General features: G+C 32.3%; 1 protein-coding gene across 2 annotated transcripts in view; it reads left to right on the top strand.

Moving 5' to 3' along the window:
• Positions 1-26,495, top strand: part of LOC146478037 (5-oxoprolinase-like) — a 102,602-nt gene that overhangs the window by 1,251 nt on the left and 74,856 nt on the right. For both annotated transcript variants that reach the window (XM_085112726.1, XM_085112727.1), the window contains exons 2-10: positions 1,714-1,905; positions 3,558-3,686; positions 4,716-4,766; positions 4,960-5,015; positions 5,274-5,389; positions 7,270-7,349; positions 7,572-7,621; positions 8,216-8,261; positions 10,738-10,804. In XM_085112726.1, the coding sequence (XP_084968852.1) occupies positions 1,714-1,905; positions 3,558-3,686; positions 4,716-4,766; positions 4,960-5,015; positions 5,274-5,389; positions 7,270-7,349; positions 7,572-7,621; positions 8,216-8,261; positions 10,738-10,804 (787 nt within the window). The remainder of the gene's footprint in view (positions 1-1,713; positions 1,906-3,557; positions 3,687-4,715; positions 4,767-4,959; positions 5,016-5,273; positions 5,390-7,269; positions 7,350-7,571; positions 7,622-8,215; positions 8,262-10,737; positions 10,805-26,495) is intronic.

The following is a 26,495-nucleotide window of genomic DNA, read 5'->3' as shown; positions in this document are numbered from 1 at the left end:
GCCAACTTCGATTCACTCCAAGCAGTGAGATGTATAAGCCATCTGTACAGCTGGTACAAAACAGGGTAAACTTTAAAATACCTGGACAATTATTTGTTTGCCACTGAATTCTCTGAAATGTTCAGAAAAAGGTAACTGAGGTGGCAGGATATTTAAAAATCTCTCAAGGATTTATTATTTTGTTTAATACAGTCAAACCTCCATGTGCGACCGCCTCCCAAAAGCGACTGGTCACCTATCCAAAACACCAAATTTTTCCAAGTCAAAGCGCTATAGTTCCCTCTCTCATAAATGACCACAGAGCTCATAAGGGATTGCCACCACTTTAAGTTTTTGAAGTGGCGGCATTTTAATTTTTCATTGTTTTTAACCAGCTCTTGTAACTGACCACTTGACACATGGTCTGATCTCCATATTTCTGTACTATATGTACTACACACTCAGATTTTACAAGGACCTTTTACTGACAACCTAGCACTGCTTGTATATTGTAACTAGGAAAATGCATGTAATAAATTATCTTTGAATAGGTAGATGTGTCAGACCTGTTCCCAGAAGAGACCCCCTCTGATTCGACTCTCGTGAGCAACCACCTACCGTAAGCAACCACTATATCTTGGCATTTTGGGTGGTTGCTTACGGGAGGTTCGACTGTATTTATTTACCTTATAAGTCACACACTCGTTGCTTAGTATTTTGGATTACACTGAAGAACTAATGGTAAAATACAATAGAATCAGACAGGGCCACCTCTCCAGTATGGCAACTTCCATTCAGACATGCACTATCCAAGGTACAGTTATGACAAACCAATGCAGATGTTTTGTAGTCTGGGAAAAATGAGTATTTATATAATTTTATATAATTAATAGAAAAAGTATAGTATATTATAGTGTATAATATTGGATAAGAACCAAATTGTTCTGACTTCAGCCCAGGGACATGAGTGCCACCCCTTCTAAACTATGTAATATTATTAATTAATCAATCAATCAATCAATCAATCAATCAATCAATCAATCAATCAATTAATTAAAATAAATAATTAATTAATTAATAACTCTTTAATGTTAGTTAGCTGCCATTTTGAATTGTGCATTATTAAATTTCCAATGTGTGGGAATCTGTTCACCAATAACGTCTGAATGATATGAATGAATACACAGAGAACTCAAAACATGTGGTAAACCACATTAAGTTAACAAAACATGAGGCCTGTTTGTTGGGGTTTTTGTTCTCATTTTTTGTATAAGAAGCAAGTAATCCTAGGGGGTGGGGGAGGAGAGGGGTTTGCGCCTCATGACACTATATTGGTAGATGCTACATCAATGGTTAATAATGGTTTTTATATTAGCTGTTTTCTTGGTCTGAATATGGCAATAGTTTTTTTTAATAAATTATTTTGGTTTGAGAGTCTGAAAATGGGTATGGTGTGAAATAAAGTCAGGATTTGGAAAGCCTCTGCGGTATATCCCCACCAAAAATTCCATGCAGCAGTCAAATTTATCCCCCACTCCCTACACACACACACACACACAGACCACACCAAATCGTGAGGAATGGTGGGTACATGCATTTTCAACATTGCCATATTTTTAAAATCCTATAGGCCCTGGTTCATTAGAACTCAGCTATAAAATTTCTCACCTGGTGGGACAGACATTAAGTTTTTGCTCTGTGAATCAAGCATTGCACCTTGTGTTTTCATATCAGGTGACTGGAGTCAAGATGCCAGCAGATGAACCAATCGATCCTCAGTACATTGAGTGGATCAGGATGGGTACTACTGTGGCTACCAATGCTCTGTTGGAACGGAAGGGAGAGAGAATGGCACTAGTTATCACAGAAGGATTCCGTGATCTGCTTCACATTGGTAACCAGACAAGACCACAGTTGTTTGATTTGGTAAGACGGTGTACATATAATAGACAGACACCTCTATTTAATTATTAAGCTCAGGGTAGTCCCTTTAGGAGCTTAAAAGCACCCTGCTATCAATAGGAGTCCTGATACCAATAATGATTGTGACCTTAATTCTAATTAAGCCCCAATATCAAGAAACACATTCTCGTTACTTTCCTCCATAATATTTGTTATGGTGGTAGATGGGAGAATTTGTTTAAACACCAAGACATAAAATAGACTGAGGTCATTTCCTTCATTCTCAGCATGACAGGTCTATATTGTGATGACTTAGTCTGTAGCATTAATGTTATAAGGAGAAACAAGAGGCTTAGAGCAGTGGTCCTTTACTTGTGTCAATATTACACCTAATTCAAGCTGACTATTTACAAAGATGCGCAATGTTGGGCTACCTGTGGAAATTTGCAACACAAAAAAGAATTTGAACGCCAGCCATTTCTAGGCTTTTGGCTTCACGGCACAATTAAGTAATTATTTGCAGGTATACTGAAGTTACTTGAGTATGTGGGCCAGAATTTGGTTATCAGGTTCATTCATGAGTGTGTTGGGCACTGGTTGGGTTTATCATGAACCATGATGTTAAGTAGCTACAGCGTGTGTTACATGAATGAATGAAAAGTTTATTAAAGTGTCAAGCCTTGTAGCCTAGCTGGGACAACACCCATACTAATAATTAGAGGACACAACTTAAAACTAACTGATAACGAGAGTAGTAATTGTACAAGCAATAGTGTGTGCATAAATGTCAGTTACAAATTAAAATCTAGTCTTTAAGATCTACGATAAAATCTAAAACTTGTAGTTGAAGAAAAAACATTTTGTGGAGCTGAGGGTACTAACAGCCCTTGCAGCCGGCGTCCATTATATTGGTAAGAGCTTTTGTCCGTATACAGCTTTTGAAAGCTTTGAGCGCCTTGCCAGATCTATCAGCCGTGGACAGTTTTCCCCTTAGTTTGGGTCCAGAGATTCGCAAAGAGTGCCTACTGCAAGTGACAGTGTTATATCTTGGAATAGAAAAATCTGATTGCCTAAGGTTATATCCAGAAGTGTGATTGCTAAAAATAGTACAGAATCAGATGCTGTTTGGACATAGTCTATGTTTTACTTTGTACACAAGTATATAAATGTCCTGTAAACCCCTATTCAATAAGGTTGGTAGCTTGACGCTCTCTGGACAGTAACTGCGAATAAGTAGTGTGTTTGTCCTTATACGCGGCCCTCAAGCCTCTTTCTTGCAATTGCTCAAGTTTAAGAGAGTAATGCTTGCCCTACAAAAATACCATACTAGGTGGCAGTAAGCGAGATAGGGTAACACAGCTAATTGAAGTTTGGCCTTAGTAGGTATTAAATTTCTTATGATCCACAGAAAGACGCCAATTCTTTGGCTAGTGTTTTTACATGCTGAGCTTACCTGCTGAGAAAAATTTAGTTTGGAATCTAAAGATATGATGATTTTTAATTTGATCCCACCTTTCAGTTAAATTGTATTTAAGCACATCTGGGCCTTTATATTCGTCATGGTTATACCTTGTATCATAAACCTAAACAGATAAATTATGCTGTCTGCATATCAGATGGCATGAAACTTACTTTCCCATACAAGACAAGTCAGTTGTTGTTTCTTCGCTTAACAGACGGCAACATGTCCAGAAGTTCTGTATGCTGAAGTGATTGAAGTTAGAGAACGGGTCATTCTTGTGCAAGATAGAAGTGAAATTGAAACACCACACAACAGCTATGTAACAGCTAGCACAGGAGAAAAGGTGGATAATTCTAACTTACAGTTTTTTTTTTGCTACGTTTAATATAACCTTGTAAGAAAATCTATCATGGAAATATGTCGGAAACACTTTTGTTACCCAAATGTACAACTAGATACGGGCAAAAAATTGTTGGCGGCAGTTCTGTACCAATGGACAAGCATCCCCACACCAGAGAGCACTCAGGTATACTTATTTTAAGTGACAGGGAGGACTGCTGCCAAGGGGGCCACATGAAATGTGTAGGTCCAAATGAACTCCTGACCAATGACTTGATCAGGACATACCCCCCCAAAATTCTTGTTTTTCTGCATAGAAACATAAAAATTAAAAGCTTCCAATAATAATAATAATAATGACAATAATAATAATAATAATAATAATAATAATAATAATAATAATAATAATAATAATAATAATAATAATAATAATAATAATTATTGTTATTATTATATTTAATAATAACAGTAATTATAGTACTGTGATATTAAATAGCAATAATAACAATTAACATTTAATAATACACTTACTCTATATGAATATAATCAAAAGGGCATTGCAGCTAAAATCTTAAGTAAACTAAATTATTATTAACAGATAATTTTTTGTACAGTGCCCTGCCAGTAAAGAATTTATGTACATGTACTGAAGTAACATGATCTCTCATGGATCTTCTTGTCTAGCTAATTTGCACATGGTTTATGCTTGCATGTACATGAACTTGGTACTGATGTTTGCCACAAACCAAGAAACATGCTAGTTGAGGGTATGTGCTTGCTATGAAGCCTTAAATAAACTTCTGCTAAAATCTTTGACTCCCAAAATAACGGAATCGGCAAGAAAATTTCCAACTCCCCCAAAATGTACCAAATAAAATTGCTAAGAGCTAGTGCCCCACCTCAGCTAGCATCCATCCCATTTGTTTTAATTAATATTATTATCCTATCCTGGCCAGATTGTGTTGTTTCATGCCACAGAAAAGTAATTAATAAGCAGTAAAATTTATTTTTTGTCACTGATATGTATTTATAGCTTATAGTTTGGCAGCCACTTGACAAGAAAAAGCTCAAAAATGATCTTCAGGTAAGACTAACTCATTAAATATTGGTATTGAGCTTTTAAAAAACTGCAATCTAAATAGCTTGTTGAGATGACATGCCCAATGTCTCCAAGCATTTTTGTGGAACACTGGAGCTGTTGTATGTTCTCATTTAGTTTTCTTAGTTAGTTATCACATCTCTCTTGGTATTTGGTCTTCTCTTTATTTTTTTCACAGAGAGTCCTGGATAAAGGAATCAAAAGCCTTGCTGTAGTACTCATGCATTCATACATGTAGGTTTGTTATCAATATTATAATTATTGAATTTTGTATCAATATTTTTTTCGCAGATTATGGTACCATCTTATAAAAATTATTTTAGAAGCCTTGACCTGTGTATTTACTAGATGCACTCCTGCTCCAAAGCTTGATGGTTTTCAACATCAAGATGTTTTTTAAAGTTCTTTCAGAGACCTTGTAAATTATTGTTATATTCAAGGTCAGAAAGGAAGATGTATGCATGTGACCTTATTTATGATTTTAATTACAAGGTGTGATGCTCATGAAAAGCAAGTTGGTGAAACAGCTCTTGCGATGGGCTTTGATCAAGTATCACTGTCCTCATCTGTTATGCCAATGATCAAAATTGTCCCTAGGGGATACACAGGTATTTGATATGTCTGGAGCCCTTTCTAGAGATATTTTTTAATTGCAGCTGTTTTAGTGGACATCCTAGCTATCACTTCTTGGAAAAAATCTCTTGTCCATAAAATTCAATTTTGCTTTTACATAGTTGTGGTCTCATACATTAAAAAGTCTTTTTGGCCAGGGAGTGGGGACTCCTAGAAGTGACAGGGGTGATCATTGTACTGTTAGGGGTCAAAATCCGTGGTTTGGTCCCTCAGTGGGTACTAAAATCTAAAATGACTTCCATAAAAGGTATGGACCGTGGTACCTTTTTGGGTATTGGGCTGAAGAATATGAGAGAAAGTAAAATGTTAATCAACTGATTTGGTACCTGACTTAACAGGTAAAAAAATTTTCGGCCCACCCCCACAAAACAGAATTCTGGTACCTTTTAGGGGTTCTTTTCAAAATTTTTGTTGATCATCCAGTCACTTTTATATGGTAGTCCCTCTGCTGGGCTTTTGGTACGCCACCAATTCAAGCATACTGGTAAAAGCTGCTCTTGTGTTTGTTGTGATATTCTGATGAAGATGGCATCATTCACAGATTGATCAACATGAAGGCACTTAACTCTCAACAAACCTCGAGTTTCTCGGTTATTTCTGTCAGGATCCTAAGACTTGGCCTTAAGTGCATGTCTGCAACCTGGTACCCTACCAGCTGAGTAATGACCTGGCTAATATCTTTTGACTCTAGTGTGAGACTAAGTAACAACAGGTATGGGGTAGAGGAAAGGGCCAGAAAAACAGGCCCTTCCATTTATTGAAAATGAACTGCCCAGGTACAGCTGGAATACTAAAAAACTAACAGCAGCTATGGGAGGGAGGGGAGGGAAAGCTAGTACAGACAAGCACAAGTACGTAATACGAACACACAGAATAGGCAAACTCGTACCAGGCCTCCCTCCTCCCTCAGAGTTAAATGTAAATAAAAGGTATATTATCACTCAATAATCACTACTGGATAAATCCTTAATATGTAGATCCCTCTCTGTAATAAGCCCCCACCCCCTTTAGAGCAAAACATTTTTAACCTCCCACCCCCTTCGTAAGCTCAACCCCATTCTATCTATAGTATGCAGTTAAATTAGATGTGTTAATCTAAATGTACTCTCAGTCTTATAGTGCATAAAAAATGGAATATGTTTCGTGTACATGCAGATTACAAACGTTGGGTGAAGGCAATGAGATATTTCTCACACAGATTTAAGTTTACAATGATGTAAAATTCTATCCTGTATGTACATGCAATTATTAAATAATAGCTACTTCAATGTTCACGTCTTGGGACCTATTTATCACTATGTTCAATAAAACAAGCAGTCAGCTGATAATTCCCACTGGTGTTCTGCTCAATGAAATAGACCTTTATCACGCGGCGGCCATGTTGAGTCTCAGGAGAATAAAAAGCTTTGTTTTTGCGCGGCTAGCCTCGCACTGAATTCGTGTCTAGCCGAGATTTGCCATGTGAAACAAAGCTTTTAATTACCCAGAGACTTAACATGGCCTCCGAGTGATAAGGGTCTATGAGTTCCCCTGTCTATATTAATTAAGCCCCTGGCCCCCCTTAAATGTGATACTACAACTGCCTCAAACTAAAAATGCTCTGAATGAACACTTGCATTCTGGACAGTATTAGTATGTTAGAGGCTAAAAAACACCTTCTTTACATCATTGCATGCATCAGGTTTTGGATAACTTCTTGAAAGCATTATTTTGTTTGTTTGTTAGAAAAGATAGGCATGTTTATTTATTACTTTAAAAAAGTAATGGAATACATATTTCTGGGATGTACTTATAGATTTTTCAACACACTCACTTTACTAACTAGTAGTCTAATAGTGGTTTAATTTTCTATTAGCTTGTGCTGATGCTTATCTAACACCATGCATCAAGAGATATGTCTCTGGATTTATGTCTGGCTTCAAGAATGGAATTGAGGTAAAACTGTATGTCATTTAGGGTTAGGACTCGGACAGATGTTGCAATCTGTATGCATGCACGATTGTACCTTGCATACCATGAACTGCATGCAGCCTTGCATTTATATGCAATAAATTGTAGTGTGGCCACTCCTTACATGAATATAATATTCAAATTACAGTCAAGAGAAGTGTTTGGCTTGTGATTAGTTTTCGTTACAGCTTTTTTTTATATATCTAGGACAAAGTTCTGTTCATGCAGTCAAATGGTGGTCTTACACCTGTGTCAAGGTAAGTATTAGCCTTCTCAAGACCTTGGCAAATGCACATCATGGTATAGTAATTGCATTAAGTGATAACCTTTCTTGTGGTTGTTGTGCTATGTTACATGTACTTTGTTATGTAGTAAAAATTAATTTTGGTTTAATAAACCTTGTTTTTCCCCCCAGAGCACCTTTAAGTGAATCCATATTATTAACCCTTTCGCTGCGGGCCATTTTTTTACCTGTGTGCAGACCAGACTTGTCGCGATAATTTCATCACTTTCGCCGTCAAATTCATTGCCAAAAATGTCTTACTGGTCAGCAGAATCGTTCCAAAGCCTCTCTAGAACATCGTCAGCTGTGTATCCACTCATTGCTTGTAAGTTTCAAGCGAAAAAAGGATGAAGTAATCACAAAATTCACCCAAAAACCACATGTGAAAATCCAAGATGGCGGATAATTAATTTGCAGTTGACAAGAAAAACAAATCTTGTAGGTTTTTGCGGTCATGTATCTTTACCAGACCCTCATAAGTTTATTTATATGCGGTTGATTCTTTTTTCTATTTGTAAATTTTACAATGTTTCATTAAATGTTTTGAATTCGCTGGTATTTTGTTTAGGTTTTCTGGGTCTCATGCCATTCTGTCTGGTCCAGCTGGTGGTGTGGTAAGTCTTCCTCAAACTTGCTATTGAAACATATGCATTTTTCATGTCTTAATAAAAGTCCCATAATTTCAGAAGTCATTGATTATTAAACTAAAAATATATAAGAATGATCAAAGATGCTGTTCAGTCAATTTTTCTCATAACTTGGCTACTGAAGGATGATCGATGCATCCTTTTCCAAGGGTTCCTTTATAAACACTGGGAACCAGGTACTGGCACATCATGCATGTACTCTGAACATGGTACCTTAGCCTTTGATGAGATTGAACACCAGTCTAAACAGTACAAACTGCTGAAAGATGCCCATCTGTTCACCATTTTAAGCACCCTTGTACTTCAAAAATGAATACAAATCCTGCTCTTGCTACTCCGCATACCATATTTTCTTGATTAAATGCTGGTTTCGTATAAATGCCAGGTCAAAAGTGGTATTCTTTAAGTAAACGCCAGGGGCGTTTGATCGAGGCTCCAGCATGTATTTGCAGTCAAGCTAACAAGTCAATATACTACATATGGAATAGCACGTCTGCGACATACTGCACTACTGCGACATACTACCTCCCATAAGCGACATACAAACCTCCCCTAAGCGACCACCCAAAATGTCAAGCCTAGGTGGTCACTTACGAGAGGTCAGACCAAAAGGGGTCTAAATTTTGCCTGTGATAAATTACCTAATGCGGCAAATGGGACAAGTCTTTTTCGGGACACCTGGTACCTCCGATTGTGACATTCATGTCCCCTGAACTATCCAAGAATGTACATGTGATAATATTACAAAGGCATATTGTCTAATTCCTGACGGGATAGATATGAGGACCTTTGTCGTGTATGTGACAAGTGGTCGCTTACGGGAAGTCAAAAACAGAAGAAAATTGCAAACTGTCATCTCTGAAAGTAGTCGCGGCTGCCTATAAGCGGTGGCCGCTTATGAGAGGTTCCAACTATGGTGATTTGGCTGGGGAAATTTGGGTATTTTGGGAAAGTGGTAGCTCAAGAGAGGAGGTTGCTTACGAAAGGTCGTCGCAAGGGGAGGTTCGACTGTAGTACGATATGCTACTGTACTTTTACTCAATTTGTTAATTTTACACGCGATGATGTTCAAAGAAGTACCGGCATAATATAACAATGATGAATGCTGTAGAACAAAATTAAACATAGCTATGTTTGCGTTCATATTGTCGTATTTGAAGCAGTTTTTTTTCTGGTGTTGTATATAGTAGTGCTCACTTTCTTTAAAATCAGGAAGAAGAACTTAAAATGAGCTTGTTGTTGTTTATGACGACTAGGCTGTAAAACATTAATATATGACAGACGATTAGCCAATGCAAACAAGAAGGATGTTTGCGACATTGCCGTTTCTCAACTTTAAACTTTTCCTTTATATTGTTCGTGTTCGGTTGTTTTAAAACGAATCTTGATTTTAACATATGCATGGCGTATGTAACAGCTGTAATTTTGCTAATAATAATCGTCGGAGAAGACCCAGGGACAGTTTGTTGTGGCTGGACGAGGGGACGGGTAATAAAAAATCAACCTGAAAAAATGACAGAAAATTGCACTTCGTTATAAATGCTAGGTCCCGATTAAACGCCGGCCTCGTTTAAACGCCGCGTTCAACTGGCCAAGTTTGAATTAAACACTGGAGGTGTTTAATCAAGAAAATATGGTATATATATTCAAAATTTAAAAATAGGAAATAGTCTTTAAATAGAGATTAAATAGAGAATAAATAGGGTTTAAATAGAAATTAAATAGAGTTTAAGTAGAGATTAAATAGAGTTTAAAAATTAAATAGAGTTTAAGTAGAGATTAAATAGAGTTTAAATAGCATTTAATTATTCTTTAAATAGAACAATTGCTATTATTTCAAATAGAATTCAAATAGAAATTAGTAAATAGAATTTAAATATATTTTAAATAGAAGTCTATTTCTTAAGGGTAGTTACATTAATTTCTGTGCATCTTGGGATGGTCTGAGAAGCTGAAGGTACCTAAAATGAAGATATTTTGCACAGTTTATGAATTATATAATTATGAAGGAAAAAAACATCCTAGCTAGGGTTATGGAAAGCCATTTAGAAAGTGCGCGTCCTTAAGAAAATTAAAAAAAAAAGACTTTTCTTTTGACGGCACTTCATCATCTAACAACTACCAAACCTTTGACCCTCATCACACAGTCACATTCCAAAAATGTTTTTTTTTTTTTCAATTTTATTAATTTTTTTCATTCCAAGAATGTTGCTTTTTGTGGAGTCCAGGAAAAAAGACTCTCAAAGCAAGGATAAAGACCAATAACACTGGTGGGAATCAAATTCAGGCTAGTCATTGGTGGGAGGTCAAGCTCTTACCTCTGTGTCGTCCCTGCCCATAAGTATCTTTTCTAGGTGTCATTTGTGTACTCAGTTGAGTTACATAATGACATAAAGTTTGTTCTCTCTTCTTTTTAATTAATTGCTTTGTTCACTTTTGGCAGGTTGGTTATGCTATGACAACGTACCACACAGAAACAGAACAGCCTATTATTGGTTTTGACATGGGTGGTACGTATAGAGCCTGAGAAATTGTCTAAAAATAAAACTGCCATATAAACATACAGCAATGACAATGAACCCAATCTTACAGTGTCCATTTGCTTCCCAAGCCAAATTGGTCAGTTTGTAAATGGCCATTTTTAACCCCTTAAGGTGACCGAATACAGTTTTTTAGTGTACAGGTGTTAGAAGACGTTATTTGGAAACTATGTACTTCTGGGCCCAAAATTGGTATGGTGTAAGACTAACTAAGAAAGAATGGATTTTCGTACGTCTTGTCGAGCTAAGTACCGTTTCCATGGCAACGCAGCAAACTATTAAACGTCCATATATTGTAGGTTTCCTTTATTTTTAGAAAATGTACTCATTAGATTTTTTCCATTTTTTGTATCCAGGTAAACTCACAAAACACTGGCACAGTTGCACTATTTTCATGTAATTTTAACAGACAGATCGCCTGTAAATATTGATTTTGCATTTTAATGTTTTGTGAAGATACCCTCTGTTAGATTTAGGTTTCTCTTTGTAGGCGAGTTATGCTTGTAGGGAACTATTTTCATGCCAAATTTTACGAAATTCTAATGAGCGGTTCCTTAGAAAACAGTTCATTTCCACGAAAACAACCAGTCGCAATTTTTTGGTCAAATGCGCATGCGTGGCTTTAACTGGGTTTCATGGCAAAGTTGAAAAGCATGCAAAAGGTCTTGGTGAATGACTTTTTTCCTCGGAAAGAAAAGAAAAAGAGTCCAGAAACGAGAAACTTAGTTATTTACGATCAAAACTTACCTTTATTATCCATTTCATGTGAAATTGAGGGATCACTTTATCGACCGCCGTATTTACGTACCACAACCCTAGCGCTCGCTTAATAGTATATCACTAACAGAATCTGTAAAGTGCGCGCAAACTGTGTTCAGCCACCTTAAGTTGCTTCCTCAATTTTAGGGCTTCTTTAAGTACTGACCAATGTGTTTGGATGATTTGTAATACTAGCTCATTCATTTTCTGGATGTTTTCTCAAGAAATTTTGGACCTAACACTCTGTCAGAATAAAATTCGTAAATAATGCTAGAATAATATGCTAATAATATCTAAAAGTTTATTTGTTTGAACATTTAAAGTATAATTATGTTTTTTGTGCCTAATTTAACCCAGCTAGAAAATGCGGGCTAACAACCACCAAAAACTGCTTTCTTTTAACCACCAGGCTAATACCCACCAAAAACTGTTTTATTTTAACCACCGGGATAATAACCACCAAAAACTGCTTTATTCTAACCACCAGGTTAATAACCATAAAAAACTGTTTTATTTAGCCACTGGGCTAATAACCACCAAAAACTGTTTTATTTTAACCACCAAGCTAATAACCACAAAAGGCTGTTGTATTTTAACCACCAGGCTAATAACCACAAAAGACTGTTTTATTTTAACCACTAGGGTTTTAACCGCCAAAAACTGTTTTATCTTAACCACCACGTTAATAATCACCAAAAACTGTTTTATTTTAACCAGTGGAGTAATAAGTACCACAAACTGTTTTATTTTAACTACTTGTCTAATAACCACTAAAAACTGTTTTATTTTAACCACCGGGCTTATAACCACCAAAAACTGTTTTATTTAACTACTTGTCTAATAACCACCAAAAACTGTTTTATTTTAACCACCGGGTTAATAACCACCAAAAACTGTTTTATTTTAACCAGTGGAGTAATAAGTACCATAAACTGTTTTATTTTAACTACTTGTCTAATAACCACCAAAAACTGTTTTATTTTAACCGCTGGACTAATAAGTAGGAAAATGTGTTTTATTTAAACCACCATGCTAATAGCCACCAAAAATTGTTTTATTACAACCACCGGGAAAATAACCACTAAAAACAGTTTTATTTTAACCACCGGGTTAATAACCACCAAAAACTGTTTTATTTTAACCAGTGGAGTAATAAGTACCACAAAGTGTTTTATTTTAACTACTTGTCTAATAACCAGCCTTAAGAAATAGACTTCTATTTAAAATATATTTAAATTCTATTTACTAATTTCTATTTGAATTCTATTTGAAATAATAGCAATTGTTCTATTTAAAGAATAATTAAATGCTATTTGAACTCTATTTAATCTCTACTTAAACTCTATTTAATATCTATTTAAACTCTATTTAATCTCTACTTAAACTCTATTTAATTTCTATTTAAACCCTATTTATTCTCTATTTAATCTCTATTTTAATGACTATTCATTTTCTATTTTTGAATTTTGAATACTACTGTTGCTTGATATTTAAAATCTATTTACAATCTATTTATTTTCTACTTAAACTCTATTTAATTTCTACTTAAACTCTATTTAATCTCTATTTAATTTCTATTTAAACTCTATTTAATCTCTATTTAAATTCTATTTAATCTTTATTTCAACTCTATTTAATCTCTACTTAAACTCTATTTAATCTCTATTTAAACTCTATTTAATCTCTATTTAAACTCTATTTAATCTCTACTTAAACTCTATTTAATCTCTATTTAAACTCTATTTAATCTCTATTTAAACTCTATTTAATCTCTACCTAAACTCTATTTAATCTCTATTTAAACTCTATTTAATATCTATTTAAACTCTATTTAATCTCTATTTAATCTCTATTTAAACTCTAATTAATCTCTACTTAACCTCTATTTAATCTCTATTTAAACTCTATTTAATCTCTATTTAAAGTCTATTTAATCTCTATTTTAACTCTATTTAATCTCTATTTAAACTCTATTTAATCTCTATTTAAACTCTATTTAATCTCTACTTAAACTCTTTTTAATCTCTATTTAAACTCTATTTAATATCTATTTAAACTCTATTTAATGTCTACCTAAACTCTATTTAATCTCTATTTATACTCTATTTAATGTCTATTTAAACTCTATTTAATCTCTATTTAGACTCTATTTAATCTCTATTTAAACTCTATTTAATCTTTATTTAAACTCTATTTAATATCTATTTAAATTCTATTTAATCTCTATTTTAATGAGTATTCATTTTCTATTTTTAAATTTTGAAGACTACTTTGGTTTGATATTTAAAATCTATTTACAATCTATTTATTTTGTACTTAAACTCTATTTAATTTCTACTTAAACTCTATTTAATCTCTATTTAATTTCTATTTAAACTCTATTTAATCTCTATTTAAATTCTATTTAATCTCTATTTAAACTCTCTTTAATCTCTACTTAAACTCTATTTAATTTCTATTTAAACTCGATTTATTCTCTATTTAATTTCTATTTTAATGACTATTTATTTTCTATTTTTAAATTTTGAATACTACTTTTGGTTGATATTTAAAATCTATTTACAATCTATTTATTTTCTACTTAAACTCTACTAAATTTCTACTTAAACTCTATTTAATCTCTATTTAAATTCTATTTAATCTCTATTTAAACTCTATTTAATCTCTACTTAAGCTCTATTTAATTTCTATTGAAACTCTATTTATTCTCTATTTAATCTCTATTTTAATGACTATTTATTTTCTATTTTTAAATTTTGAATACTACTTTTGGTTGATATTTAAAATCTATTTACAATCTATTTATGTCCTATTTAAACTCTATTTAATCTCTACTTAAACTCTATTTAATCTCTATTTAAATTCTATTTAAACTCTATTTAATCTCTATTTAAACTCTATTTAATCTCTATTTAATTTCTTTTTTAACCCTATTTAATCTCTATTTAAATTCTATTTAATCTCTATTTAATTTCTATTTAAACCCTATTTATTCTCTATTTAATCTCTATTTTAATGACTATTCATTTTCTATTTTTAAATTTTGAATACTACTGTTGCTTGATATTTAAAATCTATTTACAATCTATTTATTTTCTACTTAAACTGTATTTAATTTCTACTTAAACTCTATTTAATCTCTATTTAAATTCTATTTAAACTCTATTTAATCTCTATTTAAATTCTATTTAATCTCTATTTAAACTCTATTTAATCTCTACTTAAACTCTATTTAATCTCTATTTAAACTCTATTTAATCTCTATTTAAACTCTATTTAATCTCTATTTAAACTCTATTTAAACTCTATTTAATCTCTGTTTAAACTCTAATTAATCTCTACTTAAACTCTATTTAATCTCTATTTAAACTCTATTTAATCTCTATTTAAACTCTATTTAATCTTTATTTAAACTCTATTTAAACTCTATTTAAACTCTATTTAATCTCTATTTAAACTCTATTTAATCTTTATTTAAACTCTATTTAAACTCTATTTAACATTATTTAAACTCTATTTAATCTCTACTTAAACTCTATTTAATCTCTATTTAAACTCTATATAATATTTATTTAAACTCTATTTAAACTCTACTTAAACTCTATTTAATATTTATATAAACTCTCTTTAATCTCTGCTTAAACTCTATTTAATCTCTATTTAAACTCTATTTAATCTCTATTTAAATTGTATTTTATTCCTATTTAATTTCTATTTAAACCCTATTTATTCTCTATTCAATCTCTATTTTAATGACTATTCATTTTCTATTTTTCAATATTGAATACTACTGTTGCTTGATATTTAAAATCTATTGACAGTCTATTTATTTTCTACTTAAACTTTATTTAATTTCTACCTAAACTCTATTTAATCTCTATTTAATTTCTTTTTAAACTCTATTTAATCTCTATTTAAATTCTGTTTAATCTCTATTTAAACTCTATTTAATCTCTATTTAAACTCTATTTAATATCTATTTAAACTCTATTTAATCTCTATTAAAACTCTATTTAATCTCTATTTAAACTTTATTTAATCTCTATTTAAACTCTATTTAATATCTCTTTAAACTCTATTTAATCTCTTTTTAAACTGTATTTAATCTCTATTTAAACTCTATTTAATCTCTATTTAAAATCTATTTAATCTCTATTTAAACTACTTAATCTCTATTTAAACTCCATTTAATATCTATTTAAACTCTATTTAATCTCTATTTAAAATCTATTTAATCTCTATTTAAACTACTTAATCTCTATTTAAACTCCATTTAATATCTATTTAAACTCTATTTAATCTCTATTTAAACTCTATTTAATATATATTTAAACTCTATTTAATCTCTATTTAAACTCTATTTAATATCTGTTTAAACTCTATTCAATCTCTATTTAAATTCTATGTAATCTCTATTTTAATTACTGTTTATTTTCTATTTTTTTAAATTTTGAATACTACTTTCGGTTGATATTTAAAATCTATTTACAATCTATTTATTTCCTACTTAAAGTCTATTTAATCTCTATTTAAAGTCTATTACTGTTTATTTTCTATTTTTAAATTTTGAATACTACTTTCGGTTGATATTTAAAATCTATTTACAATCTATTTATTTCCTACTTAAAGTCTATTTAATCTCTATTTAAAGTCTATTTAATCTATTTAATTTCTATTTAATTTCTCTTTAAACTCTATTTAATCTCTATTTAAATTCTATTTAATCTCTACTTAAACTCTATTTAAACTCTATATAATGTCTATTTAATCTCTATTTAATTTCTATTTCAACTCTATTTAATAACTTTTTCATTCGATTTAATCTCTACTTAAAGTCTATTTAAACTCTATTTAATCTCTATTTAGTCTCTATTTAATTTCTATTTAAACTCAATTTAATCTTTATTTAATCTCTATTTAATCTCTTTTTAATCTCTATTTAAACTCTATTTAATCTCAATTTAAACTCTATTTAATCTCTATTTAATCCCTATTGAAATTCTATTTAATCTCTATTTAATTTCTATTTAAACCCTTTTTATTCTCTATTTAATCTCTATTTTAATGACTCTTCATTTTCTTTTTTTAAATTTTGAATACTACTGTTGCTTGATATTTAAAATCTATTTACAATCTATTTATTTTCTACTTAAACTCTATTTAATTTCTACTTAAACTCTATTTAATCGCTATTTAAATTCTTTTTAATCTCTTTTTAAACTCTATTTAATCTCTACTTAAACTCTATTTAATCTCTACTTAAACTCTATTTAATCTCTATTTAAATTCTATTTAATCTCTACTTAAACTCTATTTAATTTTTATTTAAACTCTATTTATTCTTTATTTAATCTCTATTTTAATGACTATTTTCTATTTTTAAATTTTGAATACTACTTTTGGTTGATATTTAAAATCTTTTTACAAGCTATTTATTTCTTACTTAAACTCTACTTAATTTCTACTTCAACTCTATTTAATCTCTATTTAAATTCTTTTTAATCTCTCTTTAAATTCTATTTAATCTCTTTTTAAACTCTATTTAATCTCTACTTAAACTCTATTTAATTTCTATTTGAACTTTATTTATTCCCTATTTAATCTCTATTTTAATGACTATTTATTTTCTATTTTTAAATTTTGAATACTACTTTTGGTAGATATTTAAAATCTATTTACAATCTATTTATTTCCTACTTAAACTCTACTTAATTTCTACTTAAACTCTTTTTAATCTCTATTTAAACTCTATTTAATCTCTATTTAAATTCTTTTTAATCTCTCTTTAAATTCTATTTAATCTCTTTTTAAACTCTATTTAATCTCTACTTAAACTCTATTTAATTTCTATTTAAACTCTATTTATTCTCTATTTAATCTCTATTTTAATGACTATTTATTTTCTATTTTTAAATTTTGAATACTACTTTTGCTTGATATTTAAATTCTATTTAGTCTCCACTTAAACTATAATTATGTATAATCCATTTAACTTTTTTTTTTCTATTTTTAATAGTTTTACTGCCCAGCTAGCTTGCTTGATATTTAAAATCTATTTAAAACCTGTTAATTTTTTTCTCGATTAGCTTGGGGAAGGGGGAGTACAAACTCCTTCTCGTATGTTTATCTGTCTCAGTCTTTTGACCAATTTAATTTAGCTTATAGATTTAGCTTGTTTTAGTGCGTCCGGTGACAGTATAGCCTCCTGAATACAGCTAAAGATAGGATTTAATCCGCGTGCGGTGCAACAATCTTTATCTTTCAGTTTTTGTATTGCCCGGCCCGGCTATTTGTTTTTGCATGTTGCAAGATGTTGAGTTTCTTATTAAGATTATTTGCCTTTTGATCCTTTCTTTAGCATTGTAGCGAGTACCCTGCCAGCAGCCTGGTTTTTCTAGTGAGAGATATCAGGAGATATGCAATGCGTGAAATTGACTACGGTTGTGTTTTTGTCATCGCTTCGCTACGCTCTCAGTACAGTAACTGTGAGGTTTGAATTTTGTCTCCGGAAGCACTGAAACGAGCCAAACCAAACTAAAACAAATGCCTCGAAGGGCAAAACAAGAACGTACAGTCGCTAAACAGAAATCACAACAAAAGGTTATAAACGCACGCAATAAACGCACAACGCATTAAACCCAAAAACGACCTTTGAGATCAATAAAACATGCGACCGACATGCACGTGTGTTGCGCTTTTTTCAGTGACTTTCACGCAAATCCTCAAAATCATCATATTAACCCGCTGCAAAAATACGAGAAGGTAAATGGTCAAAAGACCAAGATAGAAGCGGCAGACGTGCAAGTAGGCCAAGTTGTGTAGACCTTAAAAAAAATGTTCCACCCCAATTTTACGTGAATGGTCGTGATCATTCCCTAAATCACAGTGGCGTGATCCGTTTTTTTTTAATACAATGCTGCTTCGAGAATAAGCTCTATTAAAGTCGACAAGCCTAACAACTTAAACATTAGTGTGCGATAGCGGTTCAGTTCTAGTAGTAAAACGATTAACACATTTTCAAAACATAAGCGTTGCAGCAAGCTTTAAGTTTATTTTCCTATGTATGCATAACAAAATTGAACAACACACAGCGCAGTCTTTCAGTATGCAGTGGAATAAAAGTATACATTTTAGTCAAGTTGAGAACTACAACATTTAAGCTACGTCAAGTTCAACGTGAACTAATATTTTTATGGTACAGAAGATAACGATGATCACTTTCGAAGAGTAAATCGTCGTGATTACGCTTAAATATAGGGAATATTTGATGGCGCTGCTCACCTCAATAATTGGGACGTTCTTCGATGTTCTTTCCCCTGTGCAAAAATGGTCTAAAATAGAACTTGTCAGTCGAGTTATTTCATTTTCCGGCATTTTACAGCAAACCTAAGAAGTCCTCAGACTCTCAGAGTATTGTAGTGATGATTTTGCAAGTGGCTAGCACGCAGTCGGAGACAATCTGAAGGAACAGTCTGACAGTGTTGTTTACAAAACGTATGGGTGCGGATCTTCGCTCCAGAAAAGCAAAACATTGAACTCATGCGAACTGTTTCCCAAACTGATGAGAGAAGATACTTCGCATTGAAAATGTTCCCGCTTTTCTAAAGTCAAATAACCAACGGTCAAGTTTATTTTCAGGTCAATTTGTGTAACTCGATCGGGTTGAAATATTTTGAAACAGTTTCATGACAGCTGGCCAATTAGATTAAACCCTCAGTGTCTCAAGAGACCTTTCAGATAAAATTCCGGCACGCACATGTCACGGAATTTGGAGAAATGCCGCTTAATTTCCCGAAGCTGTGCATGTTCTGTTTGGAAATGTTTTTTCAGCGCATCGTTGTATACACGCAAAAAAAGATCCTGGGTTTTTCGGTTTGGATCAAGTTAAAGAACTGAATCGAGCATTAGGCGACATATGCTACAACCTACAATCCTGCACGGTGGTGGTTCCTGGTGGTTATAATCCCAGTGGTTAAAATAAAACAGTTCTTCATGGTTATAAGCCCACTGGTTAAAATAAAACAGTTTTTGGTGGTTAAAACCCTGATGGTTAAAATAAAAGAGTTTTTGGCGGTTAAAACCCTAGTAGTTAAATAAAACAGTTTTTGGTAATTATTAGTACGGTGGTTAAAATACAACAGTTTTTGGTGGTTAAAACCTCGGTGGTTAAAATAAAACAGTTTTTGCTGGTTAAAACTGCAGTGGTTAAATTAAAACAGTTTTTTGTGGTTATTAGTCCGGTGGTTATAATAAAACAGTTTTTGGTGGTTAAAAGCGTAGTGGTTAAAATAAAACAGTTTTCGGTGGTTAAAACCCCGGTGGTTCAAATAAAACAGTTTTTGCAGGTGGCTTAAACCTTGGTGGTTAAAATAAAATGGTTTTGGTGGTTATAAGCCAATGGGTTATAATAAAAGAGTCTTTGGTGGTTAAAACCCCAGTGGTTAAAATAAAACAGTTTTTGCTGGTTAAAACCCCAATGGTTAAAATAAAACAGTTTTTAGTGGTTAAAATCCCGGTGGTTAAAATAAAACAGTTTTTCGTGGTTAAAACCGCGGTGGTTAGAATAAAACACTTTTTGGTGGTTAAAACCCCAGGGGTAAAATTAAAACAGTTTTTAGTGGTTAAAAGCCTAGTGGTTAAAATAAAACATTTTTGGTCGTTATAAGCCCAGGGGTTATAATAAAACAGTTTTTGGTGGTTAAAACCCCGGTGGTTAAAATAAAACAGTTTTTGGTTGTTATAACCACGGTGGTTAAAATAAAACAGTTTTGGTGGCTATAAGCCGGGTGGTTAAAATAAAACAGATTTTTGTGGTTATAACTACGGTGGTTAAAATAAAACACCACCAAAAACTGTTTTATTTTAACCACCGGATTAATAACCACCTAAAACTTTTTTATTTTAACCACCGGACTAATAACCACCAAAAACTCTTTTATTTTAATCACCGTGGTTATAACAACCAAAAACTGTTTTATTTTAACCACCGAACTAATAAGCACCAAAAACTGTTTTTTTTTTAACCACCGTACTAATAACCATTAAAAACTGTTTTATCTTCACCACCGGACTAGTCACCACCAAAAACTGTTTTATTTTAATCACCAGGCTTGAAACCACCAAAAACTTTTATTTTAACCACTGCAGGGCTTATAACCACCAAGATCTGTTTTATTTTAATCACCGTAGTAATAACCACCAAAAACTGTTTTATTTTAACCACTAGCGTTTTAACAACCAAAAACTGTTTTATTTTAACCATCGGGGTTTTAACCACCAAAAACTGTTTTCCTTTAACGACTGGGATTATAACCACAAAAAACTGTTGTATTTTAACCATCAGGGTTTTAACCACCAAAACCTGTTTTATTTTAACCACCGGGCTTATAACCATGAAGAACTGTTTTATTTTAACCACCGGACTAATAACCACCAAAAACTGCTTTAATTTAACCACCGGGGTTTTCAACCACCAAAAAGTGTTTTATTTTAACCACCAGGGTTTTAACCACCAAAAACTTTTTTATTTTAAACACCAGGCTTTTAACCACTGAAAACTGTTTTATTTTAGCCACCGGACTTATAACCACCAAAAACTGTTTTATTTTAACCACCTGACTAATAACCACCAGAAACTGTTTTATTTTAACCACCGGGGTTTTAATCGCCGAAAACTGGTTTATTTTAACCGCCGAGGTTTTAACCACCAAAAACTGTTTTCTTTTAACCATTGGGCTTATAACCACCAAAAACTGTTTTATTTTAACCACTGGTGTTTTAACCACCAAAAACTGTTTTATTTAAGCCACCGGACTAATAACCACCGAAAACTGTTTTATTTTAATCACCGGACTAACAACCGCCAGAAACTGTTTTATTTTAACCACTGGGCTTTTAACCACCAAAAACTTTTTAACCACCGGACTAATAACCAGCTAAAACTATTTTATTTTAACCACTGGGCTTAAAATCACCAAAAACTGGTTCATTTTAACAACTAGAGTTTTCACCACCGAAAACCTTTTTTATTTTAGCCACCGGGCTGATAACCACCAAAAACTGTTTTACTTTAAGCACCGTGGTTTTAACCACCAAAAACTCTTTTATTTTAACCACCGTACTAATATTCACCAGAAACTGTTTAATTTTAACCATCAGGGTTTTAACCACCAAAAACTGTTTTATTTTAACCACTGGACTAATAACCACCAAAAACTGTTTTATTTTAACCACCGGACTAATAACCACCAAAAACTGTTTTATTTTAACCACTTTACTTATAACCACCTAAAACTGTGTTATTTTAACCACCGTGTTTATAACCACCAAAAACTGTTTTATTTTAACCACCGAACTAATACCCACCAAAAACATTTTTATTTTAACCACCAGACTAATAACCACCAAAAACTGTTTTCTTTTAACCACCGGAATAATAGCCACCAAAAACTGTTTTATTTTAACCACCGGGGTTTTAACCACCAAAAAACTGTTTCTTTTTAACCACCGGACTAATAACTACCAAAAACTGTTTTATTTTGACCATCGGACTAATAACCACCAAAAACTTTTTTATTTTAACAAGCGGACTAATAACCACCAAAAGCTGTTTTATTTTAACAAGCGGACTAATCACCACCAAAAACCGTTTTATTTTAACCACCGTGGTTATAACCTCCAAAAACTGTTTTATTTTAACCACTGTGGTTATAACCACCAAAAACTGTTTTATTTTAACCACCGAAATAAAAAACCACCAAAAACTATTTTAATTTAACCACCGGACTGATACCCACCAAAAAGTGTTTTGTTTTAACCACCGGACTTATAACCACCAAAAACTGTTTTATTTTAACCACCGTGGTTATAACCACCAAAAACTTTTTTATGTTAACCACCGAACTAATAACCACCAAAAACTGTTTTATTTTAACCACCGGACAAATAACCACCAAAAACTGTTTTATTTTAACCACCGGACAAATAACCACAAAAATTGTTTTATTTTAACCACTGCGCTAATAACCACGAAAAAATTTTTATTTTAACCATCGGCGTCTTAACCACCAGAAACTGTTTTATTTTAACCACGGAACTAATAACCACCAAAAACTGTTTTATTTTAATCACCGTTGTTATAACCACCAAAAACTTTTTTATTTGAACCACCGGACTAATAACGACCAAAAACTGTTTAATTTTAACCACCGAATTAATAACCACCAAAAACTGTTTTTTCTTTAACCACTGGACTAATAACCACCAAAAACTGTTTTATTTTAATCACCGTGGTTATAACCACCAAAAACTGTTTTATTTTACCTACCGGGCTTATAACCACCAAAAGTGGTTTTTTTTTAACCATTAAAAACTGTGTTTTTCCAACCATCGGATTAATAACCACCAAAAACTGTTTTATTTTAACCACCGTGGTTTAAACCACCAAAATTTGTTTTATTTTAACCACCAGGATTTTAACCACCAAAAACTGTTTTGTTTTAACAAACGGAATTTTAACCACCAAAAACTGTTTTCTTTTAACCACCGTGGTTTAAACCACCAAAAACTCTTATATTATAACCACTGGGCTTATAACGACGGAAAACTGTTTTATTTTAACCACCGGACCAAGAACCACCAGAAACTCTTTTATTTAAACCACTGCGGTTTTAACCACGAAAAACTGGTTTATTTTAACCACCGGACTAATAACCAGCTAAAACTATTTTATTTTAACCACTGGGCTTATAACCACCAAAAACTGTTTTATTTTAACCACCGGACTAATAACCAACAAAAACTGTTTTATTTTAACCACCGTGGTTATAACCACCAAAAACTTTTTTTATTTTAACCACCGGGCTGCCAACCACCAGAAACTGTTTTATTTAAACCACTGGGGTTTTAACCACCAAAAATTGTTTTATTTTAACCACCAGACTAACAACCACCAAATACTCTTTTATTTTAACCACCTGGATTCTAACCACCAAAAACTGTTTTATTTGAACCACCGGACTAATAACCACCATAAACTGTTTTATTTTAACCACCGTTGTTATAACCACCAAAAACTTTTTTTATTTTAACCACCGGGCTGCCAACCACCAGAAACTGTTTTATTTAAACCACTGGGGTTTTAACCACCAAAAATTGTTTTATTTTAACCACCAGACTAACAACCACCAAATACTGTTTTATTTTAACCACCTAGATTCTAACCACCAAAAACTGTTTTATTTGAAGCACCGGACTAATAACCACCATAAACTGTTTTATTTTAACCACCGTTGTTATAACCACCAAAAACTTTTTTTATTTTAGCCACCGGGTTGATAACCACCAGAAACTTTTTTATTTAAACCACTGGGGTTTTAACCACCAAAAACGTTTTTATTTTAACCACCAGACTAACAACCACTAAACACTGTTTTATTTTACCCACCTGGGTTCTAACCACCAAAAACTGTTTTATTTCAACCACCACGCTTATAACCACCAAAAACTGTTTTATTTCAACCACCCTTGTTTTAACCACCAAAAACTGTTTTATTTTAATCACCGTGTTATAACCACCAAAAATTGTTTTATTTAAACCACCGGACTAATAACCACCAAAAACTGTTTTATTTTATACACCGGGATTTTAACCCCCCAAAACTGTTTCATTTTAACCAGCGTGGTTTTAACCACCAAAAACTGTTTTATTTTAATCACCATTGTTATAACCACCAAAAACTTTTTTATTTGAACCACCGGACTAATAACCACCAAAAACTGTTTTATTTTAACCACCGGATTAATAACCACCAAAAACTGTTTTATTTTAACCACCGAACTAATAGCCACCAAAAACTGTTTTATTTTAATCACCGGGGTTTTAACCACCAAAAACTGTTTTATTTTAATCACCGTTGTTATAACCACCTCAAACTTTTTTATTTGAACCACCGGACTAATAACCACCAAAAACTGTTTTATTTTAACCACCGAATTAATAACCACCAAAAACTTTTTTTCTTTAACTACCGGACTAATAACCACCAAAAACTTTTTTATTTTAATCACCATGGCTATAACGACCAAAAAGTGTTTTATTTTAACCACCGGACTTATAAGCACCAAAAACTGTTTTATTTTAACCACCGTGGTTATAACCACCAAAAACTTTTTTATGTTAACCACCGAACTAATAACCACCAAAAACTGTTTTATTTTAACCACCGGACAAATAACCACCTAAAACTGTTTTATTTTAACCACCGGACTAATAACCACTATAAACTGTTTTATGTTAAACACTGGGCTAATAACCACGAAAAACTTTTTTATTTTAACCATCGGGGTCTTAACCACCAGAAACTGTTTTATTTTAACCACTGAACTAATAACCACCAAAAACTGTTTTATTTCAACCACCGGACTAATAGCCACCAAAAACTGTTTTGTTTTAACCACCGAGGTTATAACCACCAAACACTCTTTTATTTTAACCACCGAACTAATAACCACCAAAACCTGTTGCATTTTAACCACCGTGGTTATAACCACCAAAAACTGTTTTATTTTAACCACCGTGGTTATAACCACCAAAAACTGTTTTATTTTAACCACCGAATTATAACCAGAAAAAACTGTTTTATTTTAACCACCGGACTAATAACCACCAAAAACTGTTTTATTTTAACCACCGGGGTTTTACCACCAAAAACTGTTTTATTTGAACCACCGGACTAATAACCATCAAAAAGTGTTTTATTTTAACCACCAGACTAATAACCACCAAAAACTGTTTTATTTTAACCACCGAATTATAACCAGAAAAAACTGTTTTATTTTAACCACCGGACTAATAACCACCAAAAACTGTTTTATTTTAACCACCGGGGTTTTACCACCAAAAACTGTTTTATTTTAACCACCGGACTAATAACCACCAAAAACTGTTTTATTTTAATCACCGGGGTTTTAACCACCAAAAACTGTTTTATTTTAATCACCATTGTTATAACCACCAAAAACTTTTTTATTTGAACCACCGGACTAATAACCACCAAAAACTGTTTTATTTTAACCACCGGATTAATAACCACCAAAAACTGTTTTATTTTAACCACCGAACTAATAGCCACCAAAAACTGTTTTATTTTAATCACCGGGGTTTTAACCACCAAAAACTGTTTTATTTTAATCACCGTTGTTATAACCACCAAAAACTTTTTTATTTGAACCACCGGACTAATAACCACCAAAAACTGTTTTATTTTAACCACTGGGCTTATAACCATGAAGAACTGTTTTATTTTAACCACTCGGATTATAACCACCAAAAAATGTGTTATTTTAACCACCCGGATTATAACCACCAAAAACTGTTTTATTTTAGCTACCCGGCTTTTAACCACCTCAACTGTTTTATTTTAACAACCGAACTAATAAACCATTAAAAACTGTTTTATTTTAACCACCGGACTAATAAGCACCAAAAACTGTTTTATTTTAATCACCCTGGTTATAACCTCCAAAAACTGTTTTATTTTAACCACCGTGGTTATAACCACCAAAAACTGTCTTATTTTAACCACCTGGGTTTTAACCACCAAAAACTGTTTTGTTTTAACCACTGAACTAATAATCACCAAAAACTGTTTTAATATAACCACCGGACCAATAACCACCAAAAACTGTTTTATTTTAACCACCTGACTAATAACCACCTAAAACTGTGTTATTTTAACCACGGTGGTTATGACCACCAAAAACTGTTTTATTTTAACCACCGAACTAATAACCACCAAAAACTGTTTTCTTTTAACCACCGGACTGATAACCACCAAAAACTGTTTAATTTTAACCACCGGACTAATAGCCACCAAAGACTATTTTTTTTTAACCACCGGGG

This window comes from Pavona decussata, unplaced genomic scaffold, assembly GCF_977016875.1.
Source record: "Pavona decussata unplaced genomic scaffold, jaPavDecu1.1 SCAFFOLD_67, whole genome shotgun sequence".
Lineage (NCBI taxonomy): Eukaryota > Metazoa > Cnidaria > Anthozoa > Scleractinia > Agariciidae > Pavona > Pavona decussata.
Note: the sequence above shows the minus strand (reverse complement) of the source record. Positions and strands in the feature narration are given on the sequence as shown.